The sequence below is a fragment of the Stegodyphus dumicola genome, chromosome 7 (assembly GCF_044657685.1).
Source record: "Stegodyphus dumicola isolate Sdum_Otavi_A_Nest chromosome 7, ASM4465768v1".
Classification (NCBI taxonomy): domain Eukaryota; kingdom Metazoa; phylum Arthropoda; class Arachnida; order Araneae; family Eresidae; genus Stegodyphus; species Stegodyphus dumicola.
The window spans coordinates 151,466,706-151,492,920 of record NC_140774.1 but is presented as its reverse complement, the minus strand read 5'-3'; the positions used below and the strand labels follow the sequence as shown (position 1 = coordinate 151,492,920).

At 33.1% G+C, this 26,215-nt stretch overlaps 1 protein-coding gene across 1 annotated transcript in view; it reads left to right on the top strand.

Annotated features, from left to right (window-relative positions):
• Positions 1-26,215, top strand: part of Lrp4 (LDL receptor related protein 4) — a 1,066,574-nt gene that overhangs the window by 325,891 nt on the left and 714,468 nt on the right. The window contains exon 3 of the mRNA XM_085821440.1: positions 13,861-13,977. Coding sequence (XP_085677566.1) covers positions 13,861-13,977 — 117 coding nt within the window. The remainder of the gene's footprint in view (positions 1-13,860; positions 13,978-26,215) is intronic.

The following is a 26,215-nucleotide window of genomic DNA, read 5'->3' as shown; positions in this document are numbered from 1 at the left end:
AAACTCGTTAGTGCATTAAAACTAAGGCATATAACTGTCATAATATTATTTTGCCCATTTGAAAACCGTGACACACACTTGAGAATCTCCAGACACATTTTTCCCTGTAAATTTATGTAATTTATTTTATGCATGCCATGAATTATCATGAACACCATTTTGAAAATTATATTCTAATAATGTATCCTTTTTACCGGGTAAAACTACGCAATGATCGTTTATCATTAATTTTTTGTTACTTATGGTTAAAAAGAATTTGCTGGAAAAAATTAAATTATTTAATTATGATAATAGCAACTACTTTATTCACTGTTATACGGAGACAGAGGGTAATTCCTTCAAAACTGAGCTTGAAAAAAAAAAACGTATCGCTCTTCAAAAAATGCATGAAAATTTACCTTCAAAAAATAATGAAAATATATATTTTTCCGAACGCAACTTTTTTAATATTTATTTATTTTATTCATTGTAATTAATTTAAAGCAACTGTAAAATACTGAATAATTAATGGATGAATAAAACATTAAGATATTTATATCTTAGTGAATATCAAATACGATTTTCTTACAGGGTAAAATACTACTGTGGGGAAAATGTCGAAATCTCCTATAATGGTGCTGCATATTCTGACTCTTATAACCTCAAGAATATATTATGTGAATAAGACCCTAAAATATATTGCGTGACGTACAGTATGCATGTAAGATATAGATATATGTAAGATACGATGGCTGTGCTAAAAAGCGATTGGCGACTTCAAAATTGGTTCTGTTCTCCCAAATTCGAGATCTTTCCATGTTACATAACGCTGCTTGAAAAATGGAAATAAAACCCAAAATTAACCAACCAGAGATGATTATCTGTACTAATGCACCTAAAAGTCTAGTATAAATAACTACTAACTGCATAGTCTATCTCTCATTCGCCTCTTCGCTTGCCTGCTCACAGCGTGTCGCTCAGCCTCTGCCAGTTAATTCTCCATTATGGGGGCGAGTTTAACACCCATAACCTTCTACCGGTTATGAAGATATGTGCTAAGAAATTCGTCTTCCAGAAGTAAATGGTGTCTGACTGTCACGCTGGTCATGCTTCTTCTAAAATTCCATCCGATCATGCACTACGCCACAAATGTCCAGTTATCTACGTAGCAGTAGTTTCGGCCATGGCTAGAATATGAATTGCTTTTATCTTCCGCCAAAAGTGCAAGATTACATGCATATATTTCTTATATATTTTATCTTTAAAGATCTAAATCTAGAGATTGTCGACATTGTCTACGGTGACATAATCGCTTGATGTATGCCACAAATATTTGCTAAATGTCCTTATTTCTCACTTACATTGGTAGTTGTCGACATTCACTGATGCACTGATGGTGAAAATGTTTTTGTTACGTTTTTAAATCACAACTTGTTACTAAAGTCTCAAAATAGGAGAAAGCTTAAGTAACAGCACATCTAAATAAGTCGAACTTATAACGAACAGTACATGCTAAATGAGAAAAGAAAATAGCACCAATAATAAAATTACTTAATTATGTGATTGATATTAGCATCATCCAGTGTCTGCGCGTACCATTCGACGCCGTTTACAGCAGAGTGGTCTGTTCGCAAGACGTCCATTGCTTCGTCTACCCTTGACGCAGAACCACAGACGTCTCCGCCGTCAATGGTGCAATGAAAGAAGGATGTGGACGGCAAAATGGAATGAAATTGTCTTTACGGACGAGTCACGCTTCTGTCTACGACACCACGATGGTCGGATTCGAGTCTGCAGACACGGTGGAGAGAGGATGCTGAACAGTTGCGTTATGCACCGCCACACTGGTCCTGCACCGGGTACTATGGTATGGGGCTGTATTGAATATCACTCTCGCACTTCTGTAGTACGCAATGCCGGTACTTTAAATAAGCCGCTACATCTCCGTGGTGTTGGAGCCAGTTGTCCTTCCTTACCTTCAGGGCTTGCCCACAGCCATATTTCAACAGGATAATGCGCGACCACACGTGGCACGCATTGTCCAAGAGTTCTTCGTCAATCGCCAGACTGAATTGCTTCTCTGGCCGTCTCGCTTTCCGGATCTTTCACCGATAGAAAACATGTGGTCCATGGTTGCTGAACGATTGACCCAGATTACATCCCAAGCTGACACACCAGATCAACTTTGGCAATGTGTGGAAGCTGCTTGGTCTGCTGTACCCCAAGAAATATCCAATATCCAAAGTCTCTTTGAATCAGTGCCGAGGCGTGGGGCAGCGGTGATCTCCAACAATGGCTATTTTCTCTGGCTACTGATTCTGGAAGGAATCACACTTCACAGAAGTCTGTAAATTTAATCATTTGATACTTGGTCAACATGTTAGCTACTAAACAAATTTTGTTGTGATATCTCTTGTCTTTCTTGGTGTTGCAATTTGGGTGGCCAGCGGTGTAGCTATTCAATGTTTTGTTTTGATAATATCAATCAGCCATACGTTCATTATTATTATCATATGTAGCATATTATTATTATTATTATATAATATAGTGATTTATTTAACTATTAATATAAATCAAAATAATTAATAATGTATATGTATGCCTTTAAAAATCAAAAAATATTACATAATAAAAATAAATAAATATGACATGACTGATGTAAAATATAGTAATTTAAATAAATTTCGAAATAATTATAATTAATGATATTAAATAATATATTTATGTAAATATAATAATTATATATATTATATATATATATATATATATATATATATATATATATATATATATATATATATGAAATCTTTATTATTATTTATATTTAGTTATTACGTTGATTATTGTTTAAGCATTCCATTAAATAGGGCCCACTAATGTTAAACCGAGTGGTAAAGTCGCTGAACACTGGTAGTAGCACCTTGCTTCCATTGCAGGTGAACTGGCTGGCTGCTTGGGTGTTTTCGTGTTTTTGTCTATGTGTAACGGAAACACTAGCCCATTTGCCTTAGAAAGTGTTCCACGAAGGTATGCTTCCCCTTCATCCTTTCTAGCTTAGCCGTAATCATATAAACCAAAATAATCATTAAATATTACACTTGTAACATTGGTAATTGAAGCATTTTTTGAAAGGAATTATTTAAATTAATTTATATAATTTTTTCTGGCGTGAGGTCGAAAGTTACTGCTACACATACGTTAAAATATACCTTGCCCGTTTATTAAAAAGCAGTACTAAAAGCTCAAGTTCCCATACTACGTTTTTTACCTCTTACCAATTATTCATTAGCTTTTTATTCTGTAAAACTTTAACATTTCAACTAACAAAATAAGTAACATCTGTTTATTTGCAGTTTCCATGACCATTGATTTTTTTTATGTTAGAAAATGAACACCTGGCAAAATCTTAAAGCATGTTTACGCCGAGGAGCTTCCTTCCTTACATACTATATTCTCTTTTTAGGACGAAAGGAGAAAACACTATTCTCTTTTTCTCCTCTGAAATCTGAACCACACTTCTTTTCAAATGTAACGAATTTGCAAGGGAAAAAAAACTCATTTTCCATGTCGAGAACATAGCTCTCAAATTACTGCCGTTATCTAAGAGACAAAAAGCGCCCTTTTAGCTCCCACACCTTACCATCCTTAGAAAGGAGAGTTTTCTTCTCAGCCACAAAAAAGAAGAAGGGAAAAAGCATTAGAGTGTTTTTTCCCTTTCTACCCAAAAGTCGCTAACAAGGCCATTTTTCCCCACGTCACTTTTCATTTGAGGCCACAGAAAGCTCTGTGTCACGTGACTTCTAGCACCACTCCGCAGCCCTGTCATATTCTTCTTCTTCCCAATTATTTCGTTCTGTGGTGTTTTGGGGGGATCATTAGTGGCCTTGCTGATCTTGGTTAGAAGCAGTCTAATTAGCCCCAAAACAATGACATGCCTATGAAAGCTGTTTGCGTTTTGTCTTCGGCGGTTTTTGTTTGGAAGCAGCCAGTGACTGAGATGCATCGGATGCTTTTATATCATGTGATAGATTATTTTTTTGTTTGTATCTTTTTCTGTTTGTCGTGCTTTGGGATTTCTGATACGAAGAAGATGAGATATTGCTCTCTAATAAATACCCTTGACGATTCAGAAACAAGTATCGTCTCTTTATTTCATGGTTTATAGTAGTATAATGGGACACACAAACTGTGGTAAATGAATGTAGAGAAAGACTTTTTTTATAGTTACGACAGCACGAAGAAGAATATTAACGAGACCGCATAGGGAATTAAGAGGAAAACGTTGGTTTGGTTACTGAATGTATTTGAAAAAAAATAGTTAGGTTTCAGTTATAGCTTTTTGATATGCAAAATGTTCATAGTCACAGAAACTTGGCAAGTATGTTTTTGGTTAAGTGTGTATGAAAAACACTTGAGAGAGGACAATATTAAAACTTAGAAGGCCAATACGTATACTGAGTTTTTAAATATTGAATCATTGAGTTCTAGTGCATATGCATTTGAGCACATAAGAGAACATTTATGCACGTAAGCGCTAAAAATTATTATGAAGATTTCGAGAATTGGAAATGCATATTGTTTTACATAAATCACATTTTATTATAAGCAAAATGGTTTTTTTAGTTTCTTCTTGGTCATCTTTTCTTGCTATTTGAAATGACTAAATCGGTTGTTTTAACTCTATATGAAAGAAAGTTCATGCGGTGGTTTAATTGTAATTGTTGTCACAGTCATGGGACACAGAAATCATAAATTCCGTTCAAATCTGTGGAACAGGAATTAAGTCTTAGTCAACGAGGGAAAATTGTGCATGCATGAATGTACGGCTAACTTATCGAATTCGTCGACGGAATGCCACTTCATGTTTCCTTCACTTTGATTGGTTGTTTTAAGTTTTACAGATAATGAAGCAAGTGAATGAAAATAATTATATCCAAGAAACTACAGATTAAAGTAAAATGTAGAAAGGCGGCCTAACCGTCAGATTGCTAGCAATGAATAGGATAACTTCCTAACCCTGTAGTGCCATTAACTCAGTTTGGCGGAACAGGTTAAGTAAAGTGACCATATCAGATGGGCTGAACCAAGCTGAACCAAATAAACAGTATACCTGCAAAGTTTTAGTCGTAAGTTCACACAAAATTAAATGCTGAAGGAAACAATGTTCTTAACTTTTTTTCCTTCACTATGTTATTATACGTATAAATCTTTACAATGCTCGGCACGTTCATACAGCTGGGTTTCACTATTTATTGGACTTCAAATTTAGGAATGCTTGTTAAAACTCTTAGTACAATTTTTGGTCTGCGTCCAAATTATTACAATAATGACTTTTGCTATAATACTTGTTTTAAGGAAAATAAAGTACTCTTCAGGTGCGATATCTGGTGAATAAGTTGTGATGGTGGAGAAATGTGTCACGTTTATTTCCAAGAAACTGCTAGAAGAGAATAGTAATTTGTGATGTTTGTTTTTGTCGTGCAGCGAATACTCCTAGAATTTGATTGATCTTTTATAGTCCTACATGATGAATTTGTTTGAGAAATGTGACATCTTCAGAAGTTTATATCTTTATGAAGTATGCATTTCAGATGCTTTTTGTAAATTATTCCTTTCCAAATAAAAGCGAGCACCAGTATCATATATATCCAGGATTTTTATTATTTGCAGCAGTGATAAATCTTCTCAGTAGATTATTCCTGTTTTGTCTCAGAGTTAAAAGGAAAGCATAAAATTTCATCTCCAGTCAAAATTTGTTTGAAATATAACAAGATTAATTCTTTCATTGCAGCAAAGCGTTGCTACTATTCCTCGCTCATTTTTCGAATCCACGACTAGAGATGTTCAATGGGTCAAAGCAAATGAGCTATTTCATACACAGCTGGTTGGTGTGTTGGTGTCGTGTCCTTTGAGAAGGTAAATGGATCCATGCGTAGAAATCACTGCTTCTGCCAGTTCCACTATCTTTCACTATATAGCTCTCTCTGGAAAGGAAATTTTCCAAGCTTTAAAGAGCTACACGTATTGTCGGACAAGTGGAAATGTATTCTGGAGAAAGCTACAGAAATTTCTACGAATTGTGTATGACCTGGTACCATCTTCATTAATTTTCATTCCTCTAAAATGGCGAGTTCTCAATCTAGTAATGGTCTTTGTGATTTCGCTGTCTGTATCAATCTCCTATATATGATGGTTTTTCTTAATAGATTTCTCTTTGAGTCTAAATCTGGCAATGCCATTAGCATCTTCAAGAGTGACGGGGATTGAGTTGTTGATAATTCTTGCCGTTTTCGTAGTTCATCGGCTGCCTTGTTTTCCTCGATTCCAACATGTGCAGGTATCCATTGCATAATGCCTGTCTTTTCCATCTGGTTGATTGTTTCTAGGTGTTATTGTGCATAATGGGTGAGTCTTGAATTTCCTTGCACTATGGCAGCCTTAGATTCATTGGATTTATCATTAAAGTCGATGTAAATTCTCAGGGCCTCCTGCATTGCTTTTAATTTGCATGTGAAATGAGAATCAATGTTGTCTGTTCCATGGCTTATGAATATAGTTGCTCCATTTGGTACATACCAGTGATATGAGTACCGGCTCCACCCTATGGATAATCTCATATGAAGAAAACCACTTGTGTTAAGTTTTCCCAAATCAGCTTCCAAAAGGGACTCAGTTGTTGGAGTACCTTTCGCCTTGATAACAGCTTCAGTTCCCTTTTTTGCACAATGTTCCACAAGATCGAAATAAAATTTATTTTGGTGTTCATGGGTATGTAAGAGAGCAAGTTAAGGCAGATTTGAAAGACAATGTAGGTGTCAGATCAAGCAAGCCATACACGGCTCTAATGTGAGATAGGAAAAGTGTAAATGCTGTCAATTGTCTTTTGGCAGAAACTTGTAAAAATTAGCTCTTTATCTTTGTAGACGAATTGTGTACTTTATGTAATTCGAGTCAGTGATTTTTATACATTGATAAGAATATAAGGAGAAGAAGCATCCATACAAATTTTGGGTAAAATCTCTAAGTTTGTAAACAAGGCTTATTTACAACATTGGTATAACATTTGGAAACGCAAGGAATGAACACGAGTATACTCTTTTCAAATGGACACGGTCTTTAATATTTTATTCTACGATTAGCATTTGTGAAGCTTAATTGGTGTTACAAGAACTTCTAAGAAGCTTTCTTTCAGATTAAGAACTGTTCTGTTCTCTATAATTAAAGACTTATTTAGAAAAAAGAATTAGAACTTTGTTTTAAAGTTTATAAAAAAATGAATAATAATAACTGCACAGATTTCTAGATGTCCTGCAAACCATTTTTCTATGTCGATATACGTACTAGATGACGTTAGAAACAAATTTTGTTATTCAAAATAATGGTACACATGTTGCAAAATTATCAATTAGATGCATTATAAATTACAGCAGTTAAAAATTTTTAATAATTTAAATAGATTATTAAAAGTAAAATAAATAGTTATACTTTTAAAATATAAATATCTTCTCGTTAAATCTTTCAATGCAAGAAATTAGCAGCTTTAATTAAAGCATTGCACTAAGCAAATATGATAGATTTGTAAATTTAAGAAAAATAACTTTACCAAGCGTAATTCGATACAACGTTATACGGTATTTTTTTCCTCCTTTCTGCATGCCTTTGGGGTGTAATGGTAGCACACTGAGCGGGTATTCGAGAGGTCTAAGTTCAATCCTCGGCCAGGGCGTTGCTCATTTTTCGTGTTTCCTACAACAGCAACTTTAATGCCTCTGCAGTGGCACCCGAATTAAAAGGTGGTGGATGATAATTTTTCAACACCCGGATTTAGTGACTGAGTCGCCTAATCTGCATTCGACCTGTAAAAGGAGAATATATAAGGTAATTTCTCCCTACTTTCTGCATGCTTTCGTGGTGGAACGGTAGCACCTTCAGCGTGTATTCGAGAGCTCCAGGTTCGAGTCCCGGCAAGGGCAATTCTCATTTTTCGTGTTTCATGCTTCAAAAACCCTAAAAATTCAGCAAGATAAAAGTAAGAATACATTATTATCAGTGTTCAATTCATCTATAGATTAGTCTTTTTTCGTATGTCGCCTAGTGTGCCATTACTGCAGAGAACTATCACGCTTTCATATCTCATGGGCATTAAATGTCCTGGCAACCTAATATAAATTAAAGTAACACGAAATCGAAGAACGCTAAACTATAGAGAGTTTTAAGGTTAATAATAAGGCATTGTTACCTAATTAACTTTGCGTTATAACATATTTAAAAATTATTCGGGTATTTGCATATTATTCAAAATAATGGTGTTATTTATCACATTATTAAGACGTTATATTCGTGTTTTTTATCACATAAAATAATGTTGTTATTTATTACATTTTCATGAATGTGACATCTTTTTATTTTTTTTTCTTACATTCATTTGGAAAGTAATGTTTTTCCTGCGAAAAAATTCAAAAAAATTGTGAAAGAGGTAAAAGGAGAAAAGAAAACACCAGACACAAATAGAAAACTAATGAACGGCTTTCTTTGTATTTTATTAATGTGATAGATATTTTAGTTAACTTCAGCTAATTTTGAATTTCATAACATTTCTGTTTCCAAATGGGTAAACTTATTGAAGATACGCAATATAACCACATATATTAATATACTTTACACTAGATTGTAAATAGAATGTTAAAGATTTTAATGTTGCTTAACTCAAAAATGAGGCGATAATAAAATTTCATTAACCATTTTTCAGTTTCAGGAACATAATTGAAACGATAGATACAGAACGCAGGGCAAAATGGGAAACCAATTCTAGTGCAATATTTGGTCAAAGCGTAAAATATACGGAAATATTCCCATATCTAATTGCTCAAACGCTTAAATAGCTAATTTTTCTGACACGAAGGATTAAAATCAATCAAAGGGTTCTTTCTAGTATCACATTACGATAACTCATAAGACATTTATGAGCTGGGCACTTAAGCGATGTAAGAATGATTCCTCAAAGCAAATGTAATGGAATTTGTTACTTAGTTCCCCTTCCCCATGTAAGCAGATATCGCTGATGGGATTTTTTTTCAAACTCACTTCCGAGTTGATTGAATCTCTTAATGACTTTTCTGTTGTTTCCTAATCTTTCTTCCTGAGAAAGGGAAGTAATTACTTTTAAAGATAATCTGGGATATTCATGCACTTAATCACTGTCCTACAAGCGTATTTCAAGGTGAAATAGTCTGTGGTACATTTATTGTTTAGCATTAAATGCAGAAATGAATAATGTAAATGCTCATGTGCAATCAAACAAGTGTTCTCGTTTGTATAATCATTAGAAACAATACAATTTATAGAGTCCTTTGGAATTTTCTTTGTGACGCCGGAAAAAGTACAACGATGTGCTTACCGGAGTTCGAACTCCGGACCTTCTATTCGCTAGCCAGACGTGCTTCCCAATTACACCATGAAGCACGCGATAAGGAGGAATAAAATATCTTACAAATTTACAAGAAATGCCAGTTTACGCGAAAGATTAAGAACCATAACCTTATTGCCTTTGAAAGTTACCAATTATTTGTTATCTATTATTTACAATAAGACGTTACCAGTTTTAAAGTTATTACCTATTATTTGAAATTACCAGTTAAAAGTTACCAACCATTAACTGTTATATAGAGTAACATATTATCAAAACTACCTTTTGAAATTTACAATCGTCAAACTGGTTTTAGTAATTGCCAGTTTTCGAAGATTGGTAACTGTAGAAATCCAAAGCCAGCTTTCAGTATCAAGTTCACTTGTCGAAAAAATGTAAATGCAACGTTATGTAAGATATTCGAAAAAGGCGGATTCGAAAAGGCTTTGTTTCTTTAAGTAATGGTCCAAGATATGTGCTTCGAATTACTAAATTTCACGAGGGAGGGCTTTATAAATATGAAATATAACTTTTATGTAGCCCTAAAGTTATTGACGTAGAGGACATTTCTGCGCCTTCCTAAATAGTTTTATAGTGAAAGCTGATCCATATTTCTAAAACAAGGATGGATTCAATTCCCAGTACCGCTTGTTCATAGTTATGCTGCTTTCGTTTTCCTTCTTTGCAGATGTAATATCGGTTGCCCCACTTGATACATTCTTGGAAACAATGGGTTCAGCTACTCCCGACGAATGCGTTACAACAAAGTATTAGGTTATTTCAAATAAATGAATAAGAAAACGACTAATTAAATAAGAAGATTGCTGTTACCCAATATAATATCAGATCTGTCGAGAGATTGAGGGAGGAATTAGGAAAAAATTTCTGTAACAAGATAGGGCTCATTCAGAAGTCAAACAAAAAAAAATCAACGTTATATTTTCAAATTTTCACAGGACTAGTTTCGATAGTTTTACCGAACCACCATCTTCAGCTGCAAAATCGGCGTCATCACTTGCGCTGACGATGGTGGTTCGGTAAAAACATCGAAACTAGTCCTGTGAAAATTTGAAAATATAACGCTGATTTTTGTTGTTTGACTTCTGAATTAGTATTTGTTCGGCGTGTTATTGTGTCTTAAAATAGGGCTCATTTTCAAATTGTAGCAGGTAGCATGAAACCATTAATTACATATGTCTATGTAAATTTTGTATGCCTAAATATACAGAAAGGTTAATAAAGCTTATTGAAGCTTAATAAGATTTTACCAACTGGAAAAACTTCTTTATTAGAACCATGTAAACAAATTGGATTAGTTTCTGAAGCTCATTAATTACACATATCTATAGGAATTTAACATGTTTAGGTACAGAAAGGTTTATATAGCTTATTAGAGCCAAATGAGTTGTGTGAGGTAATTAAACGCGCCTTTCCGCGTGCCTTCGAGGTATCACTGGAAACCGTCTGACGTGTCATCGAGAGGTCCGAAGTTCGAATCCCAGGGAAGGCATTTTGGATTTCTTCAGTTTCCTGACATCGAAAAATTCTGCAACACTCTACAAGGGGCGCCCGAACTAAAAGGTGGTGAACGATAATTTGTCACTACTAAGATATGGCGACTGAGTGCCTCCATCGCGAATCGCCCTTTAAAAGAGAGAGTATATATGGTATAGATTTGCTGTAGCTGGTAGCATGAAATCATTAATTGTATATATCTATGCGAATTTTGCATACCTAAGTACAGCTAAGTTTACATACCTTACTAAACTTAATATGTTTTTATTAACTGGAAAGTTTATTCTATACGAACCATACAAAAAGTTGGGTTCTTCTATATGTTGGGATATGATCTGAAATGTTTCTCAACGCCATATTGTTTTATGAAATATAATAGACTTTACACATTTTAAAACTAACAATAATAAATAAATTACGTCAAGCAGAAATATCGCTAAGAATATAATACGAGATAGAGGAATCTTTTAGCACGAAAGAGCGTTAGCTCAGAAAGGCTATTAGTCTCGAATCGAGATTTTGTTTTGAATCACTTTTCAAATTGTTACCACCAAATATTATCATTCTGTGTTACGTTTCAAGAAATTAAATAATGAAGAATTTGTATGCATGCATGTATGTATGTTTTCCGCATTGTGAAATACAATGGTACCTAGAGCCATCAAACTGTGAATAAAAGTCCTCCAATCGAATATAGACACCTGGAAGCCGGAATTTTGAATTTCGAAGTGATTTTATTGTGTATTTCATATTTAAACTGTAAAACTTTAATGAATTTTCGTTAATAAACTGTATGATTTCAAAGAATAAATGCAACTGTTCGGAAAAAATAAAATTTTACTTCTAGCGCACAAGAATGTATATCAGAAATTCTAAAGAAAGGCTGTTTTTAAATACCTTTTTATTCTAATTGTATTAATAATTTTATTATTTGATAATATTTAAAGTAACATATAAATTCAAATGCCGCTGTAATTTCAATATATAATTTTCCCGTGATAAATCTTTCATTTCAACATAAATAGCTTAAAATTTGGTATTTTGGACAAGACTCAATGTAAACAATGCTAAAGAGTAATTATTAATAAAACTTTAAAATGCCGATATTTTACTCATTTCCTTTTAGTGAGCAAAGATAAGCATATATTTGCGTTATCTGAAATATACTCCCTTTCATCTAAAATTGCCTAAACGTATTTATATTTCGTTAATGAGATCATAAATGCTTAACAACGAGATTTTCCATTAACTTATTACTAAATTATCTTTAGAATTAAAATGAATAGTTTGGGCAGGGAGTATTTCCATTTAAAGGGATTTTGCATAAAATATAACCTTCATTAACACTTTATATAACTTAATTTTCTAAGTAATATTTAATAATGGTGACTTAGCCCATATATTCGTAATTGATTCCTCGTTCTGATGTTTAAAAATGGCATATTTAAATATCTATGTTACTATTTAGAACTAAGGCTGTTTCATCCTTTTCTGACTTTTCATGCGCTTCGAAATCTCTCTTCCTTTTTTTGAAATATTATTTAAAATTATTATTAACTTTAAAGCCGTGACATTTCCTGTTGTAAACTTTCAAAGTTATTTTTATTAAAGCCGCATTGCCAATTTTACAATACATTAAAAAAGGCCTTTTGTTTAATAGGTTGAAAACAGACTACAAATGGGTTACAAAAAATGTGCAGTAACTAACGCACAGGAAAACACTTTGCTGTGTAATGTGCCTATTTCATATTTACCTTGCTTTACTGCACAGTAGATTAAGGAATTTCTGATATTCAATTTTCCTCAGCTATTTAGAATATATGTGCCTCTCTTCCTTACCAGTAATTTGCATGCTGTTCGAGCATCAATACTTTGCACAGCGTAAATTATAAAATACTTCCATTATTATATAAAGACTGGACAATAAAACTTAAATCCTTGGTCCTTTCGAGTGATGAGGGGTAAGGGAAGAGGGGTGGAAGACCCTCGGACCCGTTTCCAGGACTTTTTCCATCAAATATGGGCCAGAACTAGTCAAAGCTGTTCGTCACTTGCATGGTGCTCAAGAACCACGTCAACAACAGCCGTAGTCTTGGGTTACATGCAAAAATAAAATTTGTGGACCACGATAAAATTTATGTCTGATTACATCAGATGAGTGAGATAGGGCAAAATAACAAATACTCGACTAAATCAGCAATCCAAATTTCAAACGTAGCGAATTTGATTGGAAAACTTAAACGATTTCTAATTTATCAACAAAAGCGGAGTTATAAGTTTCAAAGGTATCGGAGGTAACTCTGAGAATGATAGGACAGAAATTGGAATTTAAAAGGGGACAAATGTTTGCCTGGTTGATGAAAATGTGTTTCAGGGAAATAAATTTTCCTAATTTTTAACCGCTATTATCAATTTTCTCTATTGCAAACTTTTTATAGGATTGCAGACCTTACTTATCAGACACTGTAGATAACCTGATATAAAAATGTCTTCTAAACTAAAACGGATTTCCTTGAAACATCAAGAAAGGAACATGATGAGCGTGAAATGCACTTATTAGTTTAGCTACCCTTATAATACAATTTGAAGTAAAGAAACCAGACGCCTGCTGTGCAGTAATAAAAATTATTTTCTTTAATTAACGTACTCCTATCAAGAGATATTTCTATTCAGAACTAAAATATGGTAAAAATTGCATTTTTATAAATTAAATAAAATGTGTGTAAAATGCAATAAGGTAATAAAATTAACATTTGTAATATAATAATTAAATTTCAGAATACTATTTTGTCTTTAATAGTTAGAACGGTAGTTATGTCTTCCCTGATTTATATATATTTCTGGATTAAATTTCAATTGTACAATTAACAAATTTTAATTCAAAATACGAGAGAGTTTAAATATTTATGAATGTGTCATATTAGGTAGTACTTATGTAATTTTCCTTTTCTTCCTCTCAGATGCTGCATTATGCTCTAGAGCTATGTTCATGTGTAACAGCGGCAAGTGCATTATCACGTCTTGGTGGTGTGACGGGGAAAATGACTGTGGAGATTACTCAGATGAATCTGATTGCAGTAAGTTTATTTTATCTGTGTGTCTAATAAAATGAGTTTGGCTTTGTATCTAAAATGAAGATCGGTTGATAATTATCAAGAATTTCGATCGATTATCAAGAAGATCGGTTGATAATTATCAAGAATTTCGATCGATTATCAAGAAGATCGGTTGATAATTATCAAGAATTTCGATCGATTATCAAGAAGATCGGTTGATAATTATCAAGAAATTTTACAATTTATATTCTGAAATCAGAAAAAAAAACAATTAAATGTTTTCATATCTTTATTTAGTGTTATCAAAATCAAAATGCTATAAAAGTAAAACCTCTATAATATGATATTCTGCAAGCTAGTTCCGTGTTATAAACCATGCTCATGCTATTCCATCTGAACTGAATGTTGTCTTATGTAAGTTTCAGGAAAAAGGATTTACCCATATTCGGGCAAAAAATGCAGTTTCTGATTTCAATGCTCCTAATCATCCTTTAAACTGGCAGCTCAGTCTCCAGTCTGAAAGAAAATCTGCTTCCCTTTAACTAATTCAAGTAGCACGAAATTTCAAACTCAGCTTCCCACGCAAGATAGTCTCAGGATATCCTACTTAGTTCCAATATCCCGGAACATACTGAAGATACACTGAGGGTGTGGATGTTATTTAAGTTGCTTATGTCCCAGGATGTGCGATATATTTTAATGTTGTTTTTTCCCCAATGTTGTGATCTCCCTTGTCGAGAGTGGCCCACCAGCGGCCGAGCGGTAAAGTCGCTGAACACTGGTAGTTCGGTCCGAAGTTCGAATCCCGCGAACGGGCTGGCTGCATGGGTGTTTTCGTGGATTTTCCCATGTGTAACGTGTATATGAGCCAGTTTCCCTTAGAAAGTCCTCCACGAAGGCATTCCTCCCCTTAGGCAGATAGCCCTAGTGTGCTTTGCCATAACTAAATACACCAACACACCAACCCTTGTCGAGTATATAGCCATATTTTCCAAAATGTTTCTATCGTCATACAATCTGAAGATGTTTATTCTTCTAGATACTTAATTTTTTCTAAATTTTTCTGAGGATATCTTGAAAATATACTGGATTTAACATTATACACTCAAGACGCTGCGATGGAGAGATTTCGAAATGTCTTGAAGGTGTGGTAAGTCCTGTTAACATTCCGTACACAGTTGATGCGATTTAAAGACAACATTTTGCAGATATACTGGAAAGTGGCATTAGTGGAAAATGTGTTAAGAAGATATTTCGGAATATCTTGAGGATTTGGTAATTAGGACGCAAATCCTTATGACTTCCCATGTATGAACGTCGGAACGTAGCGAAAATGTCTTGGTGATGATATTTTAGCGCATGAGTGAATATATTTGAGAAATTAAGTGGCCTCAGGGGCCTGTCATAAGGATGTCGTTGATCTCGTGAGCAACATCTTCGAAGTTGTACAAAAAGAATGTGCTGTTTGAGGTAGATGAAGGAAGCAAAGTGCATTATCTTGTCACCGTGGATTTTCTCAAAATATCTCAGATTGTCAAACTGACATATTTTGTGACAGTATGTGGATCATTTCTAACTTACTTAAAATGTATGGCAATTCAGAAAAGCGATATTTGTACACTAGAGTTCTCTTGCTCTGCCCAAATGTCCATTTAAATGCTTTCCCGATGGGTGCGCTACACTTAAAAACATGCTACAGATAGCATATGCATGCATATGTGATCCTGCTACATCAAATGCACGCAAACCATTACCGCCTTCTAGATTGTTCTGGTATAGAAAAAATTATAAAACTTGTAAAACGGTTTGCATCTTGCTCTGATGTCTTTTTTTTTTATAAATGTAAGGATAAAGTTGTATTTCATAATCGTAAATAGTTTTTTCTGCCTTTGAGGTATTAAAACTGTGTGCTTATTTTCTAAGTACTTGTATGTCTCGAGTTCATTTTGATCTTCACTTGAATTAAAACCACTAGTAGGTGATTCGCCATTGACTTGGGTTAGTGGTTAAAGAGTCGTCCCCCTAGCATTCACAAAAGTTCATTTGGGAGCGAGTGTGTGCAATTAATGGCATTCCATTCAACTATAAAAATATAGCTCAAGGTAAAGGTATTTATTTCTTCAGCCTTCTTAGCATACCTTCGTGGTGTAATGGTCAGGACATTCGGCGCGTATTCCAGAGGTCCGAGGTTCGAGTCCCACGAGGACTTTGCTCATTTTACACATCTCCTGCTTCTAATAAGGCCCACCAGCGGCCGAGCGGTAAAGTCGCTGAACACTGGTAGTTCGGTCCGAGGTTCGAATCCCGCGAACGTGCTGGCTGCATGGGCGTTTTCGTGGCTTTCCCCATGTGTAATGTGTATACGAGCCAGTTTCCCTTAGAAAGTCCTCCACGAAAGCATCCCTCCCCTTAAGCAGATAGCCCTCGTGTGCTTTGCCATAACTCAACACCAACACACACCTGCTTCTAAATAACCTAGTGTCTCTACAAAGACATCAGTGATCCAGTGTTCAATTCCGAGAAACAGACCACGTTATTTAATTTTTGTTTTCGATTATAAAACTCATTTCTGTCTCTGTAAATATTCTCACTGTTTTGTAAAACTTAGAGTGTTTGTTTCTATGTGTCTCTTTATAATGTTACATAAAAATTGTTGAACTTTGGTACTTTTATCTTATCACGGAAAATAAAAATTTAAGTTTTACTTAGAAATTAATAGTTATAATTTAATGTACGACATAACAGTTTCAAATATGGGTTTTGATCGTTGATACATTCCCTTCTTAGTTTAACTCATTAGCCTTTGCATTTTAAGTAATATTTATCTAAGACAATATTGTATGTTGGAAAGATTTACAAGTGTTTACTAACAGAAATATTCATGATTCTGATAAAGATTAAGATATTTTGTTCTTCATTGTTAACTGGCAGACGGACGCAGATTTCTTTAAATGTTCACATTCCAAGGATTATGACCTTCAAAAATATCTCTAAATTTTTATTCTCATAGAATTCATCTAATTGAAAAACCATTTTTATTTTTTTCATCCCTTTGAGAACTTAATTAGTTAGAATTTCAGAACAATTAAAGAATCGGAGGTAATTTTATTGTTCAAGAAATGTAGCAGAGAAAGCTTATATTTATGCAAAATCTTTAACAATGTTCTAATTACGAAATAATTTATTTTCATACTCCACTAATAGTAAAGTAAGGTAATGATAATAAAAAAGATCAGTTATAATGCTGAAATCTTTATAATACAATATAACTAACATAATAATCGACAGTAGATAAAACAGGGAAATTAATATATTCAAATATTAATAATGAATTATGGATTATGCACAAATCTTCACAATCAAATGTACATATGTGAAGCTCAACTTTACAGTGGGAAAACAAAGAGCAGATAAATGGTTTAAAATGTAACATAATAATAGGATATACATACATCCTTGGGTATTACAAATAAATATAAACGCAAATTTTTAAAACGTTTTAAAAAATGTGTAGTTGCATCGCAAGTATGCATCAGGTACAGTTACGGCACAGAAGTTATATTATATACGTGTAATTATAAATACAAAGCAATTATTAATGGAAACACAATGGGATATAACTGAATAGAAAGTAATTGTGTTTGTATTTAATGGTATATAACTGGATAGACAATAATTGCGTTTGTATTTAACCCGGGAGGACGCGCGCTGTATTATATAACACGAGAACACGCATGGGATGTCAACATACCTCAAGCAATTAAATGACGTACAAATTAAGCATATTATTACAATTCAGTAAAAGAATGTATTCTATATTAATTGCAACATTTATTATATAAAATAGTTTAAATAATGCTAATTTTAAAATTAATAGCAAACAGATAATTTTTTTCCAGATGTCTAGGAATCATTGATTTCTATGAGAAATGTTTATTTTTTATTTGTGAATGCAATTATGATCCAAATCATGCAGAATTATTACATGAACAACGAGCTATATAATTAATATTGAAATCAATTAGGCCCAAGAAGCATTAGATATTTTCCAATATACATATGAAGCATCTATTTCGCAGTGTTCTTGACATATGTTTTTTATACTTCACACATATAGTTTTTGATTTTCTGTCTTTTTCTCTTGAGCACATGTAACATCTCCTGTATTATATATTTTTTCTTTTTGTGGTTCATCAAATCATTTTCTGTGAGAAATTGGCCAATTCATAACTGGTATACCAACTGTCTGTGGTAACGTTTCTTCCAGATTTGTATAATGGAGCTAGGATAGGCTTTGCTATTTCACTAGAACTGCTGACTTTCTTGTACGGCCCATCTGGCTGCTGATATGCTTGAATTTCCTTGTTGAAAGCATAGAAGGTTCTAGAATCAACCATAACAAATATCTTTATACCATATCTTGCAGGTTTCTTAGGTATATACTGCCGAAAGGAGCTTCCTCCTCGAAAAGGCTCTAGCTTTCCGTCCAAAGTCACGTATTCCCCTATATGATATAAGTTCTGTCAGTTCTTGAGAAAATTTTCAAATAAATCTCTTATTCTAGCTAATTTATATCCTTTCCTGTAAAATAATCAGTTTGATCACAAAAAAAATGTCTTCTGAAGAGTCGCACTCTTCTTCTGATTCAGGCTCATGATCACTAAATATATCTTCATTATCTGAATCTTCTAATTCTTCTGCTATAGAATCTTCATACTACTTCATACCCCCTCTAATAATTTGTGAAGTCTTTTCATTTCTTGATCATATGTCAAATGAGGAAAAGCCCCAACAGAGCGACTTGTACACGCCATGGCTCACACTGAAAAATAGTAACGCGAAAGCGCGCGGGGGTGTCGGCACACCTCAAACTATTATTTAAACAACAATAAATGCTCAGAATTTGCGATTTCTTCTCTAGATGTATAGAATATGACCTTCAAGGCAGCTACTGATGGACCTAGGCATTTCGTATTATAGCGGGAGATTGCCAGCGAAATGTTTTGAGCGTGGGGTACCGAAACACCCCACGCGCGTCTTCCCGGATTAATGGAATATTACTGGATAGAGAGTGCGCTTGTATTCTTGCTTTAGGGCAGAATTTACATCTTGCTTACAATGTTATTTTCGCACTACGGACATTTATGTTGATCTTCAAAGAGTTTGTACTGCAAAAAGTAAATAATTTATGTTTTACAGCAGAGAGTATTTAGACTTCTTGAAGATATAAAAGAATAAAACCAACTCTTAATTTATCAAATACTACCGACATTAGCGGTTAAGTCAAACTCATGGTTAAATTAAGGGCAGTTAAAATACTCTGGGGCATAGTCCAGGTTATGGTTAACAGAATAATGCTATTAACAATTTTATTGCCTTTTCAAGCCGTTTAATCTGACGAATAAATTAATTTCGTTGAAAAAATTAAACTGATATCCAACACCCAAAAAAAAAAAAAAAAAAAAAAAAAACATTATAAGTAATGGAGTAATGAACAGAATTAAAAAGGAAGAAACTAAAATGGCAGCAAAATTTAAAAGACAACTTAAAAATAATGCCACTGAATTGAAACTCCCATAAAAAACATAATATAAATTTTTGCTTTTTATTATTCAATACTTATGCATTCCAGATTACGTACAATTAAATTGCATAATCTTGTGGATAAAAGTAAATCTTAAATATTATAATATAATCTACTATAGGTCACTTAAAGGCCAATTCCCTTTGACTCATAACCACAATAATGATTGCTACGGAAAATAGATCAAATCCTCTAATTTGTTAAAATCTCTTAATTCCAACCATGCGATGATAACCACACACATCGCAATCGTAAATAAGGGGAAGGTCATTAGGACCTTGAAATGTTTATTTTAAACTGACAGCCTTTATAACCTGCTTTTTTGTTTCCTTTTGTTATATTTTCTTTGCGGTGTTTGCAAAATGTGCTTTACGCTGATTTACGCCGATTGCTCGATAGTAATTTTATTTGCTTAGAATTAACTTTTGCTTTACTCCGATAGTTCGATAGTAATTTTTCTATTGTTTCAAAATAAATAAACTTTTTTAAGAGAGAGCTTAATTAATTGGCAACTCAGTTATCGGCCTATGGTTGGTTAGTAATTGACTGTAAAAATATAACTAGTAATAATATAAATAAGAGGAGTTGACACATAAATAAAATGAAATATAACTCAAAAATATTGATAGTATTATTTTCTTCCCGTATGGCTAGTGGAATATGAAACATACTATTATATTCACAAATCTATTGCCAATAAATTATTTTGCTTTGTACACATCTTTCAGTTAGTGTGTCGTTTGAAAAGTATTTAATATTTTGATAATTTTCTTTCATTGTTTATTTATTCATCAACTCTAGGATAGATATCAAGAATCAGCGTAAAGTTTTTTTTATTTTGAAACAATAGAAATTCATAAATTTGCAAGTCTAGTTATGGAAGTTTAACTTAAACTTTCCGTTTAGCTTCAGAAGTGCAAATGACGAAGAAAAACCCGCGCTCAGGTGATAACTATGAGAAGTCAGTAAAGCTACTAACTATTAATAAAAATATGAAATAATTCCTTTAAAATTGTGGTAAAGTAGGATTGGAATTAGAATCGTTAACTACAACTGAAAGATTTTTTACAAATGTGAAATTTATTTCTCAATGTTATCCCTTGAGCGCAGGTTTCTCCTTCGTCTTTTGCACTTTTGAAGCCTAAAAAGAAGGTTCTGTATTTATATCTTCGAAACTAGTAGTTATGTAAATTTATGAACATTATTCTGATTCGTGTTGCCTTAGCTCCTCTAATAAATACTGAGTTCACAAAATCGACAATCTATCTTATTATTTTTACTTTTTTTCTTGCTGTTTAAACAATGGAGGAAAATAATTTTCAGTAAACTTTTTTCAGTTCAGTAGACTAGTTTTCTACTTTTATTCTCGTTGGATTCATAATTTAAGGCTTGAGAGCTTTATATATTGAATATAAGCCAGCATTACAGCAATTCATTACTGCTGCAGCAATCTTAGCGGAAACTCAAAAGACATTGTCTTCTTATAAGCGAAATAATGCCTTACAGTCTTGAATACTAAAAGGAATTTTGTGAGTTAGCGCAGAGGGAATGACATATAGATTGCATAAAATTCGAAAATTCCAGCTGCATTCATAAAATTATCATTTGAGTTTCTGTTTTAAGATAAAAGAATCCTTTTCTTTGCTGCAAATAATCAAAGAAAAGAAAATGTTGAAACGACGTAGACTTACATAACATATGATGTCAGTGCAATGAATAGGAGACGGCAAGAGACTATATATAACATCTCTAGCCAATATATTTGTCTGCTTCTCCACGAGCAGCCTTATTCTTGGACATTCAGACAAGAAATGTGAAGAAAAATAAAAAGTATGGAAAATAAATATGTAGTAGGACAAGCAACAGAAAGTAGGAGAATTTCTTTTCCAACTAGTTTGAAGAATTTAAAACGGAAATAAAATCACTGTGTTCTTACATACTTTGTATGATATGATAGTGTAAAATTTAAATTATCATAAAAATTAATTGCTATTTTATAGGTCATAATTTTCATCTGATAACTACATAAGTTCTCCAATGAATTGTGAGAATAAAAGATGTGAATTACCTATAAGAGGATCACACATGTTTCAAGACAATCTTTGTCATCCGCAGAAACAGTCACCTTACACCAGATTACATTTCAATGTGATATTTATTATCATAATAGTTTTCACTTTTAGAAGATGTTATTTTAGGAAGGTGTTTGCTACAAAATAGTTCACTGTACAAGAGAAGCAACATGTTTTTGATAATATTGGTTTTGTTTACTATTAGGAAAGGAATATTCGAATTCCTTAATGCAACGAATGTTAAACAAAGACTCAAAATTAAAAATTTCGGATCTTCGATCCTTTTGCTTCATTCGAATCATTCCAACTCTAACATAAAAGTTTTAAATCTTTTCGTAATTCGAAGTTTTATAAACATTATTTTTATGGACGTCTAGTCAATGTAGCCATTAAAAAGAAAGAATATTCTTTTGAGTCTGGATCACAAATATCAGTATCCTAGAATATATTATGTTAATGTTTTTATGTACTTTTAAAACAAACAACTGTTAGATTTTTAATACTTTTTTGGACAGAATCGAATGTTCTATGTTTAGTACTTAATTATATTAATTCTCAAAATAATTCTGATCACTGTGTATTTATTTTGATTTTGAAATGTTCTGAAAAAAGTGTAAAAATTTCGAACTGTTATTCAGTTTAATTGTATACTTAAAAACATCATATTTTCAATATGACAATATTTCTCAAAATTCACAGATTTTAATTGTGTACTTCATTTTCTAGTTTTGTGTCGAAATAGTTTGATTGTTCCAAACATTTTACATACGAAATGGCTGGAAATAAAAGATATATTATTCATTGCTAAAAATTATTTTTGATGAATAATTTATCAATAAAGAGTCAATAAAACTGAAAAATTCGCCTTTTAATTCATGGATTATTTTATGTATTTTAATAATAGCTTATTTAAAAAAAATAAATTTGTCAGCTCTAATAACTATTAGAACTGTTTCTATAACTTTATGATGGATACTAACAGTGATGATGTCACAAAACCGGTCTGCAGGAAATTGACTTTCACGATATCCATTTGATTTTGCAGGAACTGATATGATTTGCATATCAGTGGACATGCCATGGTATGTCTAGGTAATATGTTCATTTACAAGCAATCTTGAATCTTAATCGATTAACTTTTCGCGTAATGCAACATATGATATACTAAGTGAGATTTGTAAGCAAGTTTCTGGAAGAAAAACACACATAAATTTGGCTTCTGTCTAAGATCCCAATGAACTGGCAGCACATGGAAGTTCGGTAATTTCATCTCATTGCTATGTATAGGCTGGTATCACACATCCATTTGTTTCGGAGAAACAACCGCTTCAAGCAATTTTTCTACCTGCTTTACCACTTAAAGTAAGATTCGATTTTTTTCAACAAACTGTAAATTGTCCATGTTCAGAAACTAATCAGCTATTTAGCATCGATTTCTCAATCATCAGCCCCCATTTGTAATAGAGTATTAGTTTTTCCTTTGCGTGATACTCTCAAAGAGTGATCCATAGTGACTGGCTGTTTTATATCACGTGTGAAAGCAGAAAAATTGTACTAAAGAGTTGTTCTTCCTAGATGTTTTGAATGTGTGATACGACCTTTAGAGATGTGAAAATCTCCTTATCTCAGGGCTATGTTTGAGGTCATCAAGACCCCAAGCCAGAGTTTCTAAAATGAGGTTTAAAAACCACATCGAATTCTTTTCTCCTGTGTAATAATATTCTAAAACGAACTGCAGTTACTTTCATTACCAACAAGAGGCTTACTTAATTAATAAAGTTTTAGCTTTTAGTACATTATAGTTAAAAAAAATTATTAAAATTCCAATTGATGGAAGAAGAAGCTAAAAATGTAATAATTATGATTTCTTATCTAGTATGGCTATAAGGATAATTCTATGTGCCTGATTACTTTACTTAGAGTTAAGTGTATGTTTCCTAAACTGCGAAACAATCATTAAATGACATTTATCGCATATACTTATAAACATTATGGTACTTAATATTTCTCAAGCGCCTTGCCACTATGAACTAAGTTACTTAACAAAAGTTAGAAAACTACATAATAGATTGAAGGACTTGCACTAGTTACTATGCTGGTCTCCACACTTGCCCGAAATTATTCCCTGTGCTTAAAGCTATTTACATCATCATTAATTCGTCAGCGCATCTACATAGATAAAAATGCTTTAATTCAATTTGGAAAGAGTTTCGCGAACGCTCTGTAAATATGAAAATTTCCCGAGGAAGAAGAGAATTGCCGGAGCAACTTTTTAGTTCTTCCAGGAAGAAAAAAGAAGCTTCTATAATTCCACCTTAGAGGCAGGAAAAAAGAATCATCTCATTTTCCTCGCATTCTTTTCATATCGCGTTAAACACCAAAGTACACCACCATCATAAAAACAGCATAAAAAGGATAAGAGTAAAAGTTTATTTCTAGGAATTTTCACTTAGTTGAAAAACGTTCAGGCTTAACCGCTTTTACTTTTCTTCCGGTCCTCCAGTTGAATATTTCAAAAGATTTTCAAGCGACTCCACTTGTTTTTTGTTCTTTCTCTTCTGTAACTTCGTCTTTAAGTTTTGGCTCTTAAAGTTGCCTTCAGAATTTTTCTGCTCCGTTCAGAAACGCTCTATGTCTCTTAATGTAAAAACAAGATCTAGAGAGGATTTTATCTTTGTTATTATCATCGTTATTATCTTCAGAAATTTTTGGCTTATATGTAAAACTTTATTTTTCAGTCTAGATATCTAAAACTCTTTTAAAAGGTGTCATTTTTTTAAGAATAATATTTCTAGGCTTTGACATCTTGTGACAATAATTATGAACTTTTGTGTATAAGCAAATTAAAATAATATTTAAATGTTTGTTTTCTAAGTATGAACCTCGAACACACATTTCAGAAACATGTTAATAAAACTGAACTCGGTTGAGTAACTTTCACAGAAGAATTTTTTCCAGCTAAGGAAGAAGTCAGATTTTTTAAATTTCCGAAATGAAACTAAAAATAATTTTATCGATTTTTTTCGTATATGGATTTTCGGTTCATGACGTTTTATTGACAAAGAAGTCTAATTTCTTTGCGGTAAAAGCACGTACGTATGAACATTAATTTAAAGTTTAGTGGTTTATTAAGTTTGAACAGACTTACTAATTTAATCAGTGCATGAAACATAAAAATCAATCACATCCTCCATAGGATTCGCAACACGGATCTTACATCTGTACACAATACATGCTAAACACTTACACTAGAGAGAGCACCAGCAGGCCAGTGTGGTAGTTTCTTATATTCTCAGTCGTTGACAGGACAAAGGCATGAGACATTGTCAATCAAATCTAGGTAATATCAAACTAACTTTTTTTATGCGTTTAAAATCCAGCACGTCTGCAGAAACTAACTGAAATTTCAGGACAAAGAGACATGAAAGATGAACTGTACCCTCGCCAGGATTCGAACCACAGTTCTTCCACCAATTAAAAGGACACGCTTATACCGTGAAGGCAACTACGGAGAGACTATGGTGATATTTGATTAGTTTTAAGGACGTATATATAACCTTTTTATATGCATTTTATTTCTTTCATTCTTAAACGATTGACCAATGAATGTCCTATTTTTCGACAATTGAACTTTCTATATGTACAGGATGATTAGCTTTTAAGTTATTTGAATACGGTAAAGAAAACAAGGGCTATCTGTATAAGAAAAGGAATACTTTCGTAGAAGAAATTCTAAGAAAAATTGGTTTGTCTTCACTTTACAGATCAGAAAACTAGGAAATCCACCCATGCCTCTAATCCGTTGGTCTGGAATCAAACCCGAGTCTAACACCCAGTATTCAGCTGTCTTAATTACTAAGGCCACTGGATGACATATCTACTAGATGTAAACGGTCTTTTATTAAGTGATCAAAAAGTTAAATTCAGAAGAACTCATGTGGTTATTAGACGATATTGCTGATACAACCCGGCTAAAAGTGTACTTGGTTACGTTCACATTATTATCTGATAAGCCCAATACGTTCGTTCATGTTAATGAATACTACTATACAAACAGAGCCACCCAACCGCTACAGTGGTTAGTGAGCCTGACTGCCGTAGCGATGGGCCCGGGCTCGAATCTCAAAGAAGGTATGGTTATAACTCCATCCCTTCATAGGAGGCAACGAGGCCACCTGTTAAGTGCTACCACTTCTATTCCTTGTAGTGGCGCAAGGCTAATGGCTATTAAATAAAGCGCCCAGGCATTAAAAAAATAGTTACCCACATACTGGTATCTTATGATCGCCGATTCTACCTCTACGAAAACATGCTAGAACTGTAGTATGTTTGATGTATTATGTCAAAGCAGCCAATTCTAGCCAATTCTATAAGAATAACTTTTACCGAAAGCAAACGTAGACTTACCTAATAAATTTATTACAGTTAAATGTAAATTACATGCATACTTTCTGTTAATAGATCTTACCTTTCAATTCCTTACCCTTCTGAACAGGATTTATTGTAGATTAAAATTGAAAAATATGAAATCAGCTTTCTGTTATCCCTAAAATATTCTCAGGACTGTATTTAAAGTAAACTCTTACGGTTGGTTTAAAGTCTA